Source organism: Dermacentor variabilis, chromosome 10, assembly GCF_050947875.1.
Source record: "Dermacentor variabilis isolate Ectoservices chromosome 10, ASM5094787v1, whole genome shotgun sequence".
In the NCBI taxonomy this organism is placed as follows: domain Eukaryota; kingdom Metazoa; phylum Arthropoda; class Arachnida; order Ixodida; family Ixodidae; genus Dermacentor; species Dermacentor variabilis.
Window position 1 is genome coordinate 17782624 of NC_134577.1, and position 20915 is coordinate 17803538.

A 20915-nucleotide genomic window follows, 5' to 3' on the forward strand; every position below is an offset into this window, starting at 1 on the left:
TTTGCTACTCAACAACTTAAAAACTAAACATATATGTATGGCAATGTATAAACAAATTTTTTAAAATGTATAAACAAACATGAAAGAAATTATAGTGCTTTTAAATGGTTTTAATGTTTAACTTTTTGTGACATGAAAACAAAAATAAAGATCCGCAGCACTACAAAATTTTGCGAGAAACGCCTGAACCACTCAATGGCCTTTCAAAAGTGCCGTGTAGCAGCGCAACAACTCCTTTGAGTCGATAGAGTTGTGGCGTTTCAAAGGCCGTTGACTGGAAGGCCTTCCAAATGTGCCCGTGTGACACAGGTATAAGTTTTTCTCATAGTGCTGATTTAATGAGTTTTGATGACATACTACTTGCGATTACTATACTCTCATACTTCGCAGGCAATGCTGCTCAAGCTAAAAATTGAACGTAAGTTGTTGCTCTGCTCATTCGATGGTAAATACTCTTGCATCTTTGATGCTTTCCATGCAATGTCAATGTCAGCTTTTGCTACAAAAGTATGGAAGTTTATGCTACGTTGAATTACACGACGCATACACGTATCTTTCCTGTGCGATGAACAATGTTTTGGTCACAAATGTGAGCAGCCTTTGTAGCGTTGCCTATGTGAAACGGTATAATCGTGATGTGCTGTAGGGGAAGGGAAATCAGTGTTTTATGCTCAAGGTGTAAGCGTCGAAGTTTTGCAAGGCAGCTGCATTCTAATCTGCATTAGCCGTCATTCCCATAACTGAAAAACCGCAGCACCAATGTTCCTTCAAGTAACTTTTGTAATAAATGCTCTGGTGCTCACAACATGATGAAAATCTGTCATGTTCTGGAATCTGTGGCTCATATCCACTAACCACCAGGTGCGTGCTCTATCTACTTGGGTGCTATTTAAAATTGGTTAAGAAAGCCTGACAGTTACCAGTTCTACAGCTTTGACAAGATTGCTTCAATTGTATATGCAATACTAGTAGTAATAAATTTAGCTGAAGTGGAATCTTCTTGCAGATGGTCTTTAATATGTGTATTTTCAACAGAGTTACTTTCAATCTCGGCCAGTTGGCTTGCATTATGTGGTCACGTTTAAAATGTCTGCTCACTTCCCACACTTAAACCCTTTAGTTTTTCCCAGCAAATTAGCAGCTGGCTCCGATTCTATGCCAGGGCCAAGACAGACGCACAACTGTTGGTACCATTCTTGTATTGACATATATGCATATTTGTCTATATATTTATAATATGTACAGGACAACTCACCTTAGACTAAGAAGAAAAACAACAAATTCCCCTGTACCGTGACCCAGGTGTACAAAGATCTAGCAGTATTTTTTTTTTTTACATAAAGCTTCACTCTTTCCAACAAACAACTATGAAAAAGAATGTTTAACATTCACATGCTAGATGTTTGAAGGGTAGTTCCACCTACAAGCAATATGAGCAGGCTGTTGTGAATCGACCTAGGAAACCTTTTTTTCAGACTACAAGCAGTCACACGAATTTTTTTTCTCTACAATGTGAGCACACAAACGATGTTCTGTTATTGTTTCAACTTTGTCACAGTAATGCAAAGCACGTGTCACATTTCTTGCATGCCTTTGTCCTTGATACAACAGCAGTTAGTGCACAGTGTGACACTGACGTGACATCACGCTGTAACTATGTCACAAATGCATTTCTTATGGTTGCTGCTTAATACTGTGGGTGTGCAAAATATGCATGTTGAGAAGGGGGTAGCTCTTTCCACAATCGTGAGCAGCCCCCCAAGTGGGATGTAGTCCTTAACAAGACTTTTTCACATGAACACTGCTTTTACACTTTTTTTGGACCTCGTCGGACCTGCTCCACACATTCACACACAGTGAAACTGGGTTGTCCAAACATTGGGCATCCCTTACACTATCAAGTACAGGCAATAACAAAATGCAGAGCTTCATAAAAGAACGAAAAGGTATAGTTAGCTGCAGATTACCACAATGTAAGCTGGACATCTTGCTGTAACAGAATGGGGGCAAACCACAGTGCCAATTGCACAGCAAATCAAGGAGAGTTAAAGTACTGGAAAAGACAACCAGCTATAAAGAAACACAAGTGACTACGTTAACAAAGCATGCCAACACAGAAAGTGGGCTTCAAAGTCTTAACGAACATGTCCTCACAAGAAGTGGCTACGTATGTAATTAATGTAAGGCTGCATGGATGTAACAGTCAAGGTTCTCTACGTTTGTGCAAACTTCACTTGTAGCACCCATAGCAAAATGCTCGCACGTAAGCATATCCAGCAGTGACAAGCACAGCCTGTGACATTTCAGGATTAACATTAAATCACAAAATGGCAGCACCGTAAATACTTGCGCTGCCAGTATATAAAGCTTATTCTCGCTTAGTAGACCTTGGCAAAAAAATAACTATAACCAAAGCTAACGCATTCTACATCCATTCTTTCTCTCTGTACAACATGGCATGGTCAGGTACAGTCTTTGCCAAAAGTTTCAAAGCAACAAGATAATGTTTCAAGGCTACTGTAACATCCTTGGGGGTTTTAAACATAAAGGCCCACACATGACAAAACTTCTCTCATGCGAGTGCACTTTGTGATTGGTGAATGAACAAACTCTGCTCAATGTTAATAGTCGTCAAGGTCAAAGTGATGCAGCAGTCAAGTTTCCAGAAAATCAACTTGCATAAGAGATGGGCTGTGAGTGAGGAGCACAGTGCCTCAACATCTCGTGGGCTTTAGAGCAAAATTCGACAAGGGCCACGACACATGAATTGACAGCAGATGTGTGGTCATGCACACCAGTGGCTTCGAAACTTTTGACAAACACTTACATAAGCAGTTTGCCAAGAAGGGTTGGACTCTGCGACTAGATTTGGCTAGTGTGCTGCTTAAGGCTTCCTTGGCTCTATGAAAGCTGAGTGGGTTGATGCTGAAGTCAAAAGAAATGTGCCGAAGGGGTAAGCAGACTGCGTGAGTGAGTCGTAATAGCTGAAGCCTGGCGTAACAGCAACAAGTAACCTTTGATCCTGCGGCTTCTGTGTGCATCATTATGCATTATTCAGCTTTTATACTACTCATACTACTGTAAAAGAAAGAAAAAAATATACGAGAGCATATACCAGGGCTTAACAAGTACACTCTAAGCTTCTTTGTTTTACCTCGCTGATCCGACTGAACGTCGGCTCGCAATACGTTTGGCATTCTTAAAAGAGGCAAGCAAGTGCCGCGCTTCGTGGCACTCAAAACTGCTTCCGACAATTGGAGAATGTTAAGATAAACATTGGCACCACAGAAAGACTTGGTACGAATGTTGGTTGCATCTTTTACATTGACAGATAGTCACCAGCACCTCTGGCAAAAACGGCACACTAGCCCGATCTAGACAGCCTGACATGGGGAGGCAACATTTAACGTCAAGCAGGCCATCATGGGGGGCACTATACACTGTCGTAGTGTGTGCTCAGCGGGCCAGCTGCGTGATGAGTGCGGCACACATTTCGAAGAATTCCATAGTGTTGTGGATCTGGTTGTAGCTTGTCTCGGCAACACCTGGGGAAGAAAAAGCACTAGCAGTGTGCGAAGCACAAGGCCAACAATACAAAGCAAATTGCATTTGTGCCATCTGAGACTGCTTAAGAATATGTAGCTAGGTCACAAAAAAGCATCAGCGCACCAGTGCAAGACATTCAATGTCATACTGTGCTGCAGAGGTTGGGGTGTATTCCTTGCCATCCCATAGTTTGCTCACAAACATAAACATTCATAAAAAATTAAGTCATTTGAGGTGTTTTTGAAAACAGTGAAAACAAGGGCATTTGTCATTCCACAAGACAATTTTTAGAGTGAGTGAAACAACACACAGCATGCCCATAATAATGCATCGCTGACACTAAATGAGCAACAATGCAACTCTAAGAACAGAGGCCGCACACTCACATTAGGCATTGGTCTTGCAAATTGCGTTGTTCTGGTGTTAAGCACTATGTCGCATGCTCTATTCCTGGCTGTGGCAGCTGCATTGCGTGTGTGTACTCAGATTTATGTGCATGTTTTAATGAAACCCAGATTGTCACTATTAGCCCGGAGCCTTCCATTAAGTATCCCCAATAACCCATTGTGCAGTTTCGGAACGATAAACCCCACAATTCTTATTTTAAAATGGAACTTACTTGGGTCCTGTGGTGCAGCCTCTTCATTGGCGGGAAGTGATTTGAAGTCCAGGAGAAAGCTCTTGTACTCCACCTGATAGAGCTGCAGGCTCATCTTTACCTATGGCGAGAAAAGCGCAGTTAGCTCCTCGGATGACAAGAAAGGCGTTGATTGCCTTCTTACCGGGCGACCCTTGGTGGAATTTTTTCGGCGAACACGAACATGAAATGGGTTAACCACCTTCCACTCCTGCATTAAAAAGGGGGAAAGAATTATTGATAACACTTAAATCAGAGCACTAAACACATAGGGAAAGATGACCACAGAGGGGTCAGGTCACCACTGATTATGGATTGAATGGGTTTACCATATCCCAAATCAGTGCACAGGCTATGAAGATGCCTTAGAGGGATCTCCAAAAATATCGGGAGGAATTAAAAAATAAAAGCCTCGGGTCTTTTGGTATTGCTACATTGTGCCTTGCAGTGTCTTAGGATATCAAACATATAACTCACTGCATGTAAACACACGAGATCTCATGTTTGTGCTTTGAAAGCACTGCTGTATGTTGGATTACGCCGACAATGCATTCACATTCAATTGTGATTACTGACCAAATTTCTACTCAAGTATTCTTTAAATATGCTTAATGAAATTGTGTCTACTAATGAGAGTTTCAACTGTACAAATATGTACCAACCAGCAACCGCTTTTCTAAAAGTAACTAAAACACACACAAGCAACTTGAAATATCACAGAAAATTATATGTCATGAACAAGACCTTGCCACTATCCTGTCGGAGTGCCATTGTTTGCCAATTGCGTTTGAATCTGGGCCCAAGCTCTTGGTGGAAACATAGACTACAGTGATGCCTGGCTGAGCGGACGCACTGCTCGGCAAATGTTTTGTAGAGGGAACTGGGCTTGCTTGCAATCTTCAACTTCCAGAGCGAGCCCATTTCCTCTAAACAAATAAGACGTGCAGGTGCGCCTGCACGTTTCCAGGACCTAGACTTGCTCTTCAGAAATTTGCTGAAGAAAAAGGGAGGCAGGTGACTGGCTTAGTTCTGTCCTGAAGCATTAAGAAAGGCCAAGACAGAAACAGGAGACAGCTCTCCACAACAGTGTGTTCCGCCTCATCTAATTGAGGGGTACTCACTCGTACTCACAAAGTGTTTATGTAAGTGCAGATGAATACAAATACTATTACTATAAATAATAGTCCTGCCTTCACCACCTTTTTCTGGATCTTGAACGTTCTCCTCCTTTGGTGATTACCTTGGACTAATATTTTAAAGTGAAAGCTTTACTAATTGCATTGAACAGAGTTTCACCATTGCCAGCAATTTGACCTTCACTTCACCTCAGCTGGGCCGTAGCTTTGGCAACGCATCACATGATTCGTCGCGCCGAGCTCCGCCGCCACCTTGGCGCAAGCGCTCTCCGCAGCTGGGTTGCCGCCTGACCACGTGATTCCTTGCGTGCCTGGCTAAGAGGAGCGCTGCGCTTGCCTAGTCAGTACGAGCTTGGCCATGGATGAAAGTGAGGTCGGGTCGTCATCTCTGAGCGTTGCGCGGGAGCAGGAGGCTTTGAGCCGTCGTCGCCAAGTGGCATCTGACCACCCCGCGGATATTGCCTGGCGAGCTGCTGCACTGAAGAGAGTCCGGAATTCAACAGACGTTGCACCGTCGAGATCAATGTAGCGACCGCATTCGCACCCTGTCTGTGTTGGCACCCTGTCCGTTTGTGCTTCAACGCTGCGCATGTTCGCAGCGTCTCTTTGCACGTCTAGCACTTGCGCTTTCCCTGCGGCACAACAGGCGTCGTACCATCGAATGATGCATATCTACCCAAGCATAATCACAGTCATGTCTGGCCACTAACCTAGGCACAGCCATCATACCTGGCTTAACGATGATTGTATACCTAAGTATAATAATTACAGCTAAATCAAAGGTTAACTAAGTGAAACCAAGACTTAACCAGGCTAAACCAAGCTTTCGCTTTGCATCTCTAGGGTTAGCTGAGCTAAGCCGCAGCCGATCTTTTTTTTCCAGACTGATATAACCAATGTCTGGGAGGGAATGAATTAGATTTCCCGCACGAAGCAACGAGGACATATATCCTCACAGAACAAACTCGCTCACAGAAGGAATTAAGTTAATTTATTGAGGCACTGCTGTACCTGTGCTTCTGTCATGTAGGACAAACTGTAACGGAGGCTTTTATTTATAAGAAACAGATGAAAGAAATGCGGGTGTTTTGGGCCAGTGTTGGCACCAAAAGTTCAGGAGCCGGTCCTGTGCGCAAGTGATGGTTCTCCAGATGGATAGCTGTATAATCTTCATCACATAGGCAAACGGCAGCTATTTCACTTCTGCATGACGTAACATTGAACATGATGTTCTACTTTCTATTAATGTGAATGCGCTCAATCAGGACACAGGGTAGAAATAGTTCTGGCAAGAGAGTTATGTCTTCCTGCAGGGTTGTGCTTCTACCGATTTAGCCAGTCAGCCTCTCAAAATGTTACAGACTACGATCGATTTTCCGGACACCTGCTTTATCGGACATGTCCGATTGTTCGAACGCCTTCGCTGCAACACCATGTATCCTGTAGAGCCAATGTATAGAAACGTGTAATTCAGGATGCAAAAACACTTCGCCCTCCAATTTTCCTGACTTTTTGCCATGACCACAGATCCAAAACGGCGTTACCAAAGCCACCACCAAGCCATTTTGATTATCTCGCTGTCTCAAACAGGCACTCTCGCACACAAATCTGCTGGGAGCCACAGCCGCCACTACGGAAACATGAGGCCTACCTGCTTCAACGTTCACGACCAAGCTTCTCGCTGTTCGGTGCCGTGTTTTTTATTTAAAGAATTCGTCGCTGTCGGCAATGGCACTGACTCCGCCTTTATAATCCTCGCCAATGGCTTTGGAGCTCGGAAAGCACGACGTGTTGCATAATGTCGGTTCCCGAAAGCCAGCTTCACCTCAATACTGTAGTATTACGCGGAGAAGCATACGCGAAGTATTGCAGTCAAGCATACAAAAATTGGGAAGGGGCACTTGTTACGGGATACAGTGCGTGTTTCTCAATTATTATACGCGCGTGCAACCACCATCTCCTATCACAGTACGAGCACCAATACACTAAGAAGTGTACTGGCAGGCCTTCAGGGCTATTTTGGTCGTGCCTGCGGCGATTTGAGCCCTTCGGGACAGTCAAAGGCATGCATTCATTTTTTTGGACTGCTCAATTTTTTGGGCGTTCTCGTGGCCCCTAGGGAGTACGAAAAATTGGACATTGACTGTATATTGTATAATCTAAATGCTGTGACATGAAGACATAAGAAATGTACACTATTGTTTGATTGAGTTTCTACAATTCAGACCCATGACCAGTAGCATTGCCAGACGAAGGGCAAGTGCCCCCCCCCCCAAACTATGTTTGCCTAAACCATTGCCCACGATGCATTACAATTTCGTAGCCCAAATTATCTCATTGAATGTGTACATCATGCATATTCATGGATATACCATTCTAAAGTTTTTATAGCACTCGATGTAATATTTCTTGCTAAAAGGTTTTCAAGAATCAAAAAAGCTTTGCAAGATTTAACGAACTGTTAAAAGGATTTTGTAGGTTTATAAATCTTCCTGGACTTGTAAATCAGAAAATATGCAGTAGTAAATCTTTGGAACTTATTCCATAGCATGTTGAACTGCAACTTGCTCACTTTCTGTCTCTATGTTTACCTGTTTAACAAGGATGTTGCACTTTGAGTCGGACACATGACAGTAGAGTGCAACTTACAAAATCCAGTGCCTTCATGGCCCGGTAGACTTCATTCATGATGTCATGGGGCTTGCTCTGTGATCGAATGCCTGTCAAATAACAAACAGGTATGATTGTAGAATCAACAACATACAAGCTCAATAAATTTAAGCATAACAAGAGCCTCACCCATGCAGCTTGCCATTTGTATTTACTCCTTTTCAAACAGCTTCATGACAACAGCCTACAGGGTGTAAGGTACAGCATACCTAACTCATGCGAAAGGTGTGACACATAAGGCGCATTTCCAGTACTCTTTCTGGGGGGATGTGGCTTGGTTGTAAGCTTGATAGTTTCATGCTGTGTAACCATTATGCTGTAACTGCCACCTGAACTGTGTTTCACATAATTATCACACCTCTGTTATAACAACGGCATGGTTACTGTGCAATGTGAAATAGGCAAGCTGATGCTGGATACCACCCTGTCATACATATATATATATATATCAAAATTGCATCTCCAGTGGTTGCCCTTAACATGACTGAAGCAGCCTTGTGCAGATGACTATCTTATACATACTATATATTTAAAAGAAAATGTTACAAGCCTGAAACATATTACATATGCTCCTGTGATGCGCTACACCGAGGAGCAATATGTGCTCGCCAAGGCAGGTGTGTGGGTGCACGGTGATGCAACTGATCATGTTATTAAACTTGGAAGCCCTTAGACCAACTTTCTTGCTGTAGCTAGTCTCTTCTATGCCACTGGCTTTCATTCGCACTTTTTTGTGCAATGTTTGCACAAGCTTGCTCTTCCTGTTATCGACAAGTTCACTTTCCAGCAGAGTTGAGTTGTCTCGTGGCTGAACTTGTTGCATTCTGAACCATAAAAATTAGGGAGGAATAAAACTCTTGCTGTTAATTTAAAATTGTGCTCTGAATATAACATGCAGTACTTTTCTCAGTCTGGCGGTTACTGCAAACAACTGATTTTAATCTACCGAATATAGCGCACAGAATCCTGAGCAAATTTTCTACTTGGGTATTCAGTTGGATTTTTTGATTGGCACCGAAATATTTAACCAGGCAAGGAACTGATTACCAAGCATAGCAGGCTTACCCAGATGCCACTTTGCCCTCTTCATGGGGGTGCCCTTGCGATCCGCTCCGTTGCCTCCGCTGAGCATCCTTTGCCGACTCCCCAAGCGCTCTGGATGTGGCCTCTGTGGGCTTTGCTGCACAAGGACACAACACACCAGCATTTGTTTATTTATTTATTTATTTGACATACTTTCAAGGCCCAAAGGCATTACAGAAAGGAGGGGAATAAAAAACAACATGCAGTAAGAACATTAACAAAGGACATGCTGTACAGCAGCCTCAAAGTTTTGTGTTTGTGATAAGCGTGACAGATGCAGAAAGGCAATTCCAGTCCATGCCTGAGGTGTCTGCCTCTTTTTCCTGCCTTATGTGATGCAGGCAATTGACGTTGTAGCAGGCATGACAGCATACAGACATCAACCAGCTATAAGCCGAACATTTGTGACCATAAATTACTCAAGAGAAAAAGTTGGTGCCCATGCACATTTTTTCGGATCTTTTAAGAAGTGGGGAAGCGGCAGCTGTTAATGTGCCCTGCCTATCCTGTAACTGATTCACTGTTGCTCTCTGGCATGTTTGTCAGATGTCAACCTCAACAGGTGACTTTAGGTGCACCGTCAGAAGAAGAAAATTAAAGTAGGACTTTGCTATTGGCGCTGCCCCAGATGAGTTGAAGAGGGAAAATGGGGAAGGCAAACATTGTGCTTCTATATCTCCGTTCATATCAGCATCATTTCAATAATGTTTGGGGGAATGTATTCCTCCAAAGCTGCCACATTCATTCCAGCATGTATCTCAAGGCCAAAGAAATAAAAAAGATGTTTTGGGGCCCCTTGAAAGGCAACTCACGTCAAGCAGGGCTGCCGTGGGCGGGGGGCTGGAAGCCAGGTAGAAGTCCTTGATCTCCAGCTTGGCCGTCTCGTCCTCAATGCGCTTGTTGTCCACCACCAGGTTGTAGGCAATGGCCAACTGGTCGTGCGGGTTACCGCTCAGCAGCGCACTGTGCAGTTCCTTCTCTAGCACGCCAAACTTCTGCATTCACACCATGTCGTTGTGAAAGAGAGAAACAGGATCTCATCACAACGGGGATAATTGCACGCAAGAAATGGTGCCTTAAGAGTGTAAAGTCTATTGTAGTTTTGTGCTAAACATAGTGGACAGTGCAGGCAATGGATGACGAAGATGAAACACATGCACTGCCTATTATTTATAGACAGTACTTTTCTGTCTCTCTCTATCTTTTTTTTTTATTATGCATGTGTTGCATCTCTCCCATGTTGTTGCTGACACTAATATACAGGGCATGTATTCGATCTCTTTTTAATGTCCTGTCATTTGAGCCACTTGCCATATTGACATCAGTCTCTAATGTATGGGAACAAGCACTTTGAGTTGAATGTTCAGTCTATAGTGTGGCCAGATAATCTGAAAAGCACTTCACATGATGCCAAGTACATTGCATATTGGAATCATCTAATGGCTGAAGAAAACAATGGGCCTGTCTCTGTCTAGTCACTATGGCACTACAGTTGCCATGACAATCAGACGTGCTTGTGTTCCTCACATTTTCAAGCCTTCCCCTGCTCTATGCCCTTTTAATGCCTTTTTCTGTGGGACGTTTTCTTCGACATTTTGTTTAACTGGCACCAATGACACGTTTGTGTTTTTTCATTGATAGCATTTTACGAGCACACACCAAAGCCACGGTTTGTTATATGATGTGCGCTGTAGTCAGGAGATGCAGATCAAATGTGCCCACTTGAGCTTGTTTAATGTTCGCCAAAACCTCAGTATTATAGAAGAATTCTGCGTATAAACTTTAGCAGAATGCAAGTGTCACAGTTAGGAATCTAACCCATGACCTAGCAAAATGCCATAGTCACTGATATTAGTATTTTCTCTGAGGTCTACATATGCAGGAGAAGTGACATTGTCACTAATACCATTAACAGGACGAGTAAACAAGGTTAGCAAAAGCACTCAGCCATGGCTTAGCAGTTGTGACTGGCAGGGAAATGACAAAATCTCACTGTACCTCACAAACAACTTTAACGGCATCCATGTCAATTATCGAAGCATCATTGTCATTGGGTAGTGGGAACAGATATGCAGGCAACTCCTTCTTGAACCACTCATGATTCCTGGAACACAGAAGAAACAGGAATTTATATGCAGCACTGGCCACTATCACCTGTTTTCAATGTGAATATGAAAACAAGAAAGAGACACAGCACATTGTAATGTGGTGTTAAATATGTGTTCGGAAATAGAGGGAAACTGGAACAGTGATTACTTTTGCCTCATAAATGTTGTGTTCATTAAAGTAAGACGATGTGACTGGAATGTGGAGTCTTGCTAGATTCGTTCCCTCTTCTGCCCTCTCCCTTGCACAGGGAGGGCTTCACTCCAGGTTTAAGTTACCCTGCCACCGAAACTGCCAGCCAGCTCCACTAACACAGAGGTGGCGCCATCTATTGAGCACCTCGCACACCAGAAGCATGCACAGTGGTAATCTAGCGTCAAACAAAGAGGCAAGAAGCCAGACGATAATGAAAAAGCTATCAAATTATTTTCAACAAATGAAGAATAAGTATACACTACAGTTCCTATGATTTATGAGTGAAGCTGGAATGAGATGATTAGTGTGGCTGTCCACATGACAGGTAAAAGGGCTGCTTTGTTTCAACATCATTGGATAACTTCACTGTTCTTCATACTGCACATACTCCCTTTAATCAAAAGTGAAATGACGTCAACACGAGCAAATATGTGCGCATTAGTACATATCCCCTACTGTTTTCAGAAGTAACAACCAAACATAAAGGATTATCAACTAAGGGTAACCATTGGCCCATAGGGCATGTAGCTATGATCAATACAGTCGACTAGTATTAATATAAGCTTTTCGAGACCACATATGCTTGTCCGACATACCCGAAAGTTGAACAAACAGAATCTGATTAAGATATGGTCCGAAAGATGACTGCACCTTTATACATAATAAGATGTGAATGCCTGCTTACATTTGAGCAGCAATATTGACAAGTTCATGTAATTACTATGTAGTTCTAATTGCGATGACACTGCACAGCAGCAGTCAGTTAATATCAAACACAGTTGGTGTAACATACTACATAGTACATGTGCCTGAATATCATATATGGGTACATTTTCTTTTCTTACTATTTATGGTTTATAAATGTACTTCAATCAATCAATCAATCAATCAATCAATCAATCATTTCTGGCCAAATTGCTTCGCCTGGGAAGCCAAAAAGTTGTAATTTACCGAAATCCAGGATTGCCTTGTTTAAGTTAAGTGGCTTCCAAAGTGCTTTGACATGTTAACATAGTGGGTCAAATGAAACATTGGAGTTGTCTGAATTTGCGGAAATCTTTGTGTTTGAAGGTGGGCCCTAGTGCGGAAAACTTTGTGTTGAAAAAGTTCATGCAGTAGGTTAGGAGAGAGGAAAAAAAAAACGCATGGGCTAATGCGAAATGAGCGTAAGCACTATCAGAGCCACCAAGCAACTACTGTGGGTTCTTGTTGAGATTGCCCAAATCTCTTTGGTCTTCAGCAAACCTTGATTTCCGCTGCCACTCTTCTTTTCCCGCGCACTAATTAGCCAACAATGTTTCTAGCGTGAGTCATGGTGGAAAAAAAAGCAGCAGAGAGCTTGGTATGGTCGGTTCTGTTACAGGCATAGGTAGCAGTACAAGGTAGAGAGAGAAGCTTTAAGGAAGAGAAAAAAGGTTAAGGAGGTGTACACAAAAATGCTAGAATTAAAAGCATGTGCAGCATACTCAATTAACTCAAGCAGGCTATGTGACTGTTTATTGCCAATAAATCATCATTATCATCAAACATAGATAATACTGCTGTAACCAAGTTTAAAACATTTTTAAGCTTTTAAAAAACAATGTGTGCAAAATTACACTACTGCTACAGATTTACACCAGCAGCAGAGTTGAATACACTTGGTTACTATGTTAGCTCTGTGTTTGTCTGGTTGAGCTCTGTGCCACCAGGTGGCTGTACCATACAGGCCACTTACGTTTGCGCCTCCGCCCATTTAGCAAAATTCCCAGTCTGCCTACATTTACTGGAATACCGGACATGCTAAAAATATCTAGTTGTTGTAATCCTTCGGCATGAAGTGACGGCTACAAACGCGCAGATCCTGGTGCCGATCAGATACCGACAGCATGATGTGCTAGAGCGACTCCGCTCGCCTGTTGCCATGCAGAGGGACACGGCGTTGCAGCTTGACATGGATGCCAATTGCTAGGTTTGCAGTCCACAATGCAATAAGGGCGATTCATGGTCTTCGCCAAAAGAAACCTTGAGACAAACATTGAATGTGCAGCTCGCACCAACATGGAGCACGTCGTAGTACAAGCAGATGACACTTGCTGTGTGTTCTCTTTCTGTTACCTTGTTTTTTAAATAGAAACCAATTAAGACACATTCCCACTATTACGCTAAACATTTGTTCACCATAATGTTGGAAAAATGATCAATGATGCAACCTGGGTAGCCAATCGGATAGAATGCCCAACTGACGTTATGCGCATCAGCAAAATAGATTGTAATGAAGCTACTAAAAACTTAAGACAGCGGCGTCACTGCGATCAGTAGCAATGCACATCTTTAACACCTTATAATAAATTACATGCAGAGTGCTTAAATGTGTCGCCTTATGATCAGAAGGACTTACCCTAACAATTCAGTATGTTTGCACAAAATTTTCAAAATTGTTTCAGGGTTCCTTTAACTATAGTTAGCTGGCCTGCTCGAAGTGTTAGTTGCAAGCACAATAAATGCTTTCGGAGCCTACACATGGTTGTTGCCCATTGTCTCCCTGTGGCTCTTGAAAAGGCGTGCGCCAACCGCGGTGTGCCGAGGCAAAGTGCCGTTGGCACCCACCTTCGTCTCTACTAATTATTGGGAACTCTACAATACCAGGGTTGGACCTATCATGAGCGCCTTTCTTCTAAATGTTAATTGCTCTTCATGAACAGTCATAATTTAATCATTATACAAGTTGATGTTGTTAATAAGCCATGCACCAGGGGTGGCATTCTGTAAATGTCCACCTAGTAGACATGTCCATTTTGTCTGCTGCTGAAGTCCTGATTGGCTGGGCTGGATTACACGTCAGAAGGAGATAGGTGGTTTCGGCCAATTAGCACTTCAGTAGCAGACGAAATGGACAAGTCCACTAGGTGGACATTTACAGAATAGCCCCACAGATGTGCCAAGTACTGGAGGACATGGCTTTGAATTGCCATATACATTAACATTATCCGTCTATTTGCACCCTTTCTTAACTATCCAGCACATTTTTTCCAGGGTAGCAGTTTCCAGTCTGACACATGAGATGAAACCGTATGCTGTCCTAGTCGCCTTACACACTGATAACATTCATTTTAAGATTGCCACCTTCTTGAATGTTGCAAATCCTTTGTTATTGGGAAAAATAAGTTCTCCCAGTGGCCACATACCATTCAGATATTCGAAAAGCAATAAAGGCCATTGCGATGCAGCTTCACATGGCAGAGTCAACAGCCACACCTTCTGTGCATGATTTCATTAGGTGCCACACCTAAGAAATTGATTTGCTTGCTCCCACAGGGCCTGCATGCCCCAAGACTGGCTGGCTGCGAACTTCTGTGGCACTATTACCCTCACTGTGGTGTCCTAGTTCCCAATATTCAAGCCTTTTACATGGCTATGTAGGGGTGTCACTTAGAGGGAGACTAGCAAACAGCTGTGCAATGCTAGAGATTCTCTAAAGGCTGCTATCATGGAAGCACTTCCTGACATCAACACTAACTATCTGATGGGAGCATGCTGCCATTGAATTTAGCCAACAATTGAGGTTGACGTTTTAGTCACCAGTTTTTGAAACTTTATGATCCATTTAAATTATTACCATTATTATGAATCTGCTCTATTTATGGCATAGGTGACTAAACAATGGCTTACAACTGACTCTGCTGTTTGTGAGTCCATGTGCAGTTCATGAATGGCTAAGTGGAGAGCTGGCAATTTTTTACTGCAATCCTATACCATTACCCTAAAAAAAAAGGGGGGGGGGGCATGGGAGCCTCACTTGATATCCTCCATGGTGGCTCGCTTCATAGGGTCCACTTGCAGGCAATGGACAAGCAGGTTGACAACCGACTTGTTGAGATAGTCCGGGATAGGGAAAATGCCAGCTGCAGATGTGAATGACATTCATGTCACCGATGCAAATGAACAATGTGCAGTCGACCGCCTTTATAAGGAAGAGCTCGAGGCCTCCAAAATCTTTTCGTTATACAGGTCACTTCGTTGTAAAGGTCATGCACCGTATCGCACGCAATAGAGCAAGCTAAGCACATTCAGAAAAGGAAAACCTTTATTTAACATGAATTAAAGAGATACTTAATGAAAGAAGTCGGTAATTTTCTTCTGGACACTTCGTCCAATACAATATGCAACTGCAGCCAACCTTATCGCACGACATGCTCCACTGCGAAACCCAGGAGCGACACAATGTACATCTACAGAACGCCGAATGCTGCTATTGCCTCGCTTGTCAATATTCTCGTTTCGCCTGCAGGCTCTTCATCACTGCTATTTTAGTTGGCCTTCGCCTCCTTCCCATCGACGATGTCAGCCATCGTCAGTTCCCAGCAGATCATCACGTCGTCGTCAACCACGACGTATTCGTCAGCTGTCACTCTCGCTGCTGCGTTGCAAGATGCGGCAAATCTGCCATCGGGGACACCTAAATTCTTTTGTTGTGCAGGTATGTGTACAATTAAACCTGTATATAATGAAGCAAATTTAAAATGTTTCTTGCCGATATCACCGTGTAATGAAAATACGCTTATTATACTAACAATAAATATAACGAATATATGTGTTGGATGTAACTTTGCCATAATAACATTTTAATATTCTATAGGAAAACGGCCATTTCTACAAATGCTACAAGTAACTAGAAAGTAAAAATATATATATGTATACATATATCTCCCAGATAGGTTAGCTTTAAAGCCTCTGCAGGAGAAATCAAGATTCTGCGGAGCCTATGAGAGATGTCTCCTGATCCAGCAATGCTAATTCAAAACTTGACTTCACCAAAACAAAGGAATAGCACATGCCCATGTAAGGAAAAAAAAGAAGCTAATGCATGGTGACTTGGGCTAGTTGATGCACGGCTAAAATAAAAACAATTGTGCCAAACAAATGAGAATAGAAAGGTAAACACTGTGCACTATGAAGCAGAACTAAGCAGAGCACCAGTGCGCTTCTTTTGTCAGATTGTGGGGCTGTTTATCTTAAATGTTTAAGAATTTCTGTTAAATGGACACGACTTCATTACTGACAGCCTTCAATTCTACTGTACTAGGGGACATTGCCCCAAAGTAAGTTAGTGAAACCTTGCAAATAAGTAACCAAACATTGCAACTTGTTTCTCAAGTAATTGTGCTCTTTCGTGTACTTCAGCTGACGGGACAGAATCACGCAAACTGCAAGCGACCATTTTTTCTAAATGTGTGTAATAGTAATCAGTGTAAAAATATAAGAGCAATGCTCACCTCCACTTACAGTTCTAAAATATTGCATTTCCCAGAGCTGAACATCAATACGCAAACAGCAAGAAACTAATGAGAAGGATTAGAAACTCACATTTGATTTTGCGGAACAATGTTGGGACGTGCTCATCATCAAATGGAAGCTGTAAAGCAATAGTACAAAATCAAGATAAACATTAACTATTTCAACATCCAGTAACTCTATAAGCAAACTGCAGATTTAGATTAAGTTTATTGATGACAGAAAAACATTATTACAAAGAACTGTTCAGGTGCCTATTCGATGCACTTTTATGAATTCGTCCCTTTCTGGTTACATTTATGAAAAGTCGATTCACAAAAGCGTTACTTATGTGCAGAGAGTGGAAGAGCTGCTTTGTAAATATCCTGGGCTTGTACTCGCGAAGATTTCCTTACAAAATTGCCAGTTAAGATTGGCCGTCACTGTGGTAATCGTCTCACAACGATCATGAGCGGCAGATGCCTGAACATTAGCCAACAAGGAAGTGCTTTTATGTTTGAGAAGTGTGAATATGGGGCCTTGTTCATTAAAATGGCCCATGAAAACCCCGCTTTACATCATGTAGGTAAAGAAATGGCACATACTTTGTATGAGCTGCCAAAGCTAAAACACTTACCGTTCCACAAAGAAGAGCATACAGTATGACACCACAACTCCAGATGTCAACTTCTGGGCCAGCATAAAGCCTGCAAACGCAGATGCAATGTAATACCTGTACCAAGTGGCCACAAAAAATTTATATTAACTGATGCATGCCTTAAGCTTTCAAGCTATTCACACGGAGCCACATGGACATACTTAACGACCTTAAAATTGATAGCAGTGTAGTGCATACATAAAACACATTCAGCCATCGAATGCATGCTCTTGCTCGCAAGTCATCAGCTATGAATGCACTTGAAAACCACATTTCTGAAGTAATCTGAGAGATTTCTGCATTAAATATGCTTCTTAATGTCTTTTACTGACATTTTTTGAACTTTTGCCTGTTAAACTGTTACATAAGTCTTTTAGATGATACTACAATTGCCAAAAAATCTTGTTGCATTCACTGAAGCTAACCTACCCTAACCTAAATGTGTCCTAAACTCTTAATAACATTAACCTTGCCCTTGTGGCATGGGTACTATGATATGCAATATCCAACTGCTTACCAGTATGCGCCCTGAATGACAAGGCAAGAATCATGGTTCAACACTGTAATCTGAATGCTCAGAACAAGTTACATACTTTCCAGAAATAACTTCGGGTGCCGCATAATTGGGGGATCCACAGCTCGTTCTGAGAAATTCACCGTCCATCATCATGTTGGAGAGCCCTTGTGATGCCAAGAATACAAGGTGTCAGTCACCAAGCAAAGCACACAACTTTCAGGTGCTGACAGAAGCTTTTGGTGCAGTACATACACACGTTTTGCCTCCTTAGGGCAAAAGTCTGAGCATAAACTCACCAAAATCTGCAATCTTGACATTCAGATTTTGGTCGAGGAGAAGGTTTTCAGGTTTCAAGTCTCGATGCACTACCATGTGACGATGACAATATGCCACACCCGAAATTATTTGTTGAAAGAAGCGACGTGCTTCCGACTCTTTGAGCTGGAAAAAGAAGAACACAGATCAGTGTATTAGTGGTTACTTGCAATGTACACCCGGCCACAAAAGTTTCTGCACTACGGGGTCTCAGAAAACGTTCAACTCCTGAGAAGCATGTAGCAATAGCCAATAAAACTATATATGACAATGTTGCTAACATATTCTAGTCGAGGCCCGAAATGCAAATACCAGGCTGTGTCGTGAGGTTGCAAGATATTTTGCTTTTTCTCATATTTCATGGTCTGTAATATTCTGTGGCCGGGCGTACTTCATTATGTAGTATTCCGGGAAGTTGCTATAGCCAGTCCAATGCATCTAAAACCAATGAACCATTTGCAGAAATGGTGCTGTTCATGTGCTCTAAGAAAGGCCATTTTCCAACCAAAAGCTTTTGACCACGGACTTGTAGAACAAAATCTTGTTCCCATTCAACAACTTCACCTTTACCATAGCTAAACATTTGCATGTCCTTCTACACTGTGGGTGTTTCGTGGTGATAAAATTTTCCAAGTTATTCTCAGAAAGCCTACCTGCTCACGCCTCCTCCCTGAGAGGATCACACTTAGAAAGAGAAATTTAGCCTGTAGCCTATAGCCTTTAGCATATATTTTAGCTGAAAAACGACCTTGCAGGGCAGCCGGCTCACAGAATTTTGCAAATGGCCCATTGCCCTGCAAGTATATGACTTCCATAGCATGCAAAGTACTTTTTTGAATGCACTGTGTGGTGTACCGACAATAGCATTAAGTACAAACATTTTCATATCAACACCCCACATAGCTGTTTTCAAACTTTATACATTTAAATGCACATTGTAGTGGAAGAGGCCCATTATTACAAAGTGACTTCACTGTATCACTGGGATGTATGACTGTAATGCACAATATTCAGAAACTGTAGAACTACTTTTTTAAGCGCTCAGGATAGAGTTGATATATTTGCATATTCTAGTACTGTTTCACAAACAAGAAAACCAAGAGCAAAGTTGAAATTATGCACCAATTAAAAATATCTAGAGATCTAACCATAGACGCCTTAATCCAACCTGGGTGCTTATGATTCCATAAAACATGAGAGCCCCTATCTACCAGTTATCTAGATAGGGGCTATCATAGATCTACCTAGCAGTGGGCTTATTTTGTCCTGAACTCTACCACAGGGTAATATCCCTTGATGTGGAAAATATTTTAAAAAATTCATCTCGCACCTCGTTTATATCTATGTACTTAACATCCCGCATCGATAGATGCTTGCCGACTGTTATTCTCCTTTTCGTCTTTTGAATTGAACAGGCTTTTCACAGGGCAAAAACCAAAGACCCTTTGGGTCTACCTTGTGAAGGTCTGTATGTCAAATCATACATGTTGTTCCTTACCTTTCCATGTTTAACAATGTAATCGAAAAGTTCTCCTCCAGACACATACTCCATGATCATGAAGATGTCAGTAGGGGTACTGATAACCTGATACCTAAGAAATAAAAGATGGGCAATATTAAGTATGCTGCTGTGCTAGGTGTTCATTTTCCTCCATGACTTTTCGGATTTCACTTACAACTTGATGATGTGTGGGTGCCTAAAGAGCTTGAGGTTTTGTATTTCACGTCTGATTTTTCCGACGACATCGAGATTCTTTATCTTCTGCCGGTTCAGAATTTTCACAGCCACCTTGTGACCAGTCAACTGGTGACATGCCGCTGTAGGTACAAAAGAAATAATGCAGCTGCTTCACAGGGCACGCTTTTCATGCAATGTGAGACACTTTCAGTGTAATTTAAGGCAACAAGAAAGCCAACATCAGGGAGACGAAAAATCCCTTGGGCCCCATCTTGTCAGTCACCTTATGAGCTCGCTTGCGAGTTGCGCAAATCAAACCTGCTGTCCACAAGACGAGGACAGTACGGCCACGGCTTCAACGCCACTTTCAAGAATAACGCCGAGACGTTTAGCTGCTGCGATCACGTGCTGTGCCACACAGCGGATCCGCGAGTCGCAGGTTTCCGATCCACCGCACGCCGGAGAGTTTTGCGACTGAAAGCGAGCAAATAGCTAAGGTCGGCAATTTCTATTCTCGGCGAAAAGAAGCCGGCGAGAACAACAGCGGTTTCGAAGCTTTATCGGCGCGCATCTCGCGCTCGAGACGTTTTTGCGCATTTAGTTTTTTTCCACGAACGAGCCTGCAGTTGCAGCCGCTGCGAAGCGCACTGCACGGACAAGTTGATGCGGAGGCGTAACGGATTGCCATCGCGATGCAAGGCGTATTGGAACGTGCACTCACTTTTCACCTTGCCGAACGTGCCCACACCGAGCGTTTCTCCCAGGATATAGTGTCCTATTTTGACGAGCGGCTGCCCTTGAGCGCCTTGAGGTTGCGATTTGTCCGCCATTTTTTCTCAGGCACCGCAGCAGTCCAAAGCTAAACACATGTTTTTGATCTCGTGCGAAACTCAAAACGTCGGCGGACGCTGGAAACTCAGGTTACATCTAGCAACAATTTATGCGTAACGTAATTTACCTTACATATGAAGCCAATTTGAGGCTACAACCTACAGCTATCGCACGTCTAGATCATGAACAACTCAAAGAAAATCGTCCGATGTTTACCACTATTTTATAAACAGCTGTTTTCTCTTTAGGTCGGTGCTGCCATCCCTCGGTAGCATAGCGCACCATTAAAA

General features: G+C 42.6%; 1 protein-coding gene across 2 annotated transcripts; it reads right to left on the minus strand.

The window, feature by feature from the left end:
* Positions 1-1182: 1182 nt before the first annotated feature.
* AMPKalpha (AMP-activated protein kinase alpha subunit) lies at positions 1183-20855 on the minus strand. 2 transcript variants are annotated; one of them, XM_075671781.1, is made up of 15 exons: positions 20516-20855; positions 19793-19934; positions 19615-19708; positions 18098-18242; positions 17878-17965; positions 17264-17333; positions 16720-16768; positions 15152-15257; positions 11071-11176; positions 9885-10067; positions 9055-9169; positions 7969-8039; positions 4329-4394; positions 4166-4265; positions 1183-3545 (listed from the first exon to the last, which is right to left on the minus strand). In XM_075671781.1, the coding sequence occupies exons 1-15, from the start codon at positions 20622-20624 to the stop codon at positions 3457-3459; spliced, it is 1533 nt and encodes a 510-aa protein (XP_075527896.1). In that variant the 5' UTR covers positions 20625-20855; the 3' UTR covers positions 1183-3456. The 2 variants fall into 2 exon arrangements, with proteins under 2 accessions (XP_075527896.1, XP_075527897.1); XM_075671782.1 differs by having other exon boundaries at positions 20753-20849.
* Between the last annotated feature and the right edge of the window lie 60 nt (positions 20856-20915).

Bases quoted from the DNA above. Each gene is read 5' to 3' on its own strand.
- AMPKalpha (XM_075671781.1), bottom strand. From the start codon at position 20,624: ATGGCGGACAAATCGCAACCTCAAGGCGCTCAAGGGCAGCCGCTCGTC. The intron at 19,709-19,792 runs GTAAGTGAAATC...TTTATTTCTTAG, and splicing joins CACCCACACATCATCAAGTT to GTATCAGGTTATCAGTACCC. The intron at 15,258-16,719 runs GTGAGTTTCTAA...TCACATCTGCAG, and splicing joins ATTGTTCCGCAAAATCAAAT to CTGGCATTTTCCCTATCCCG.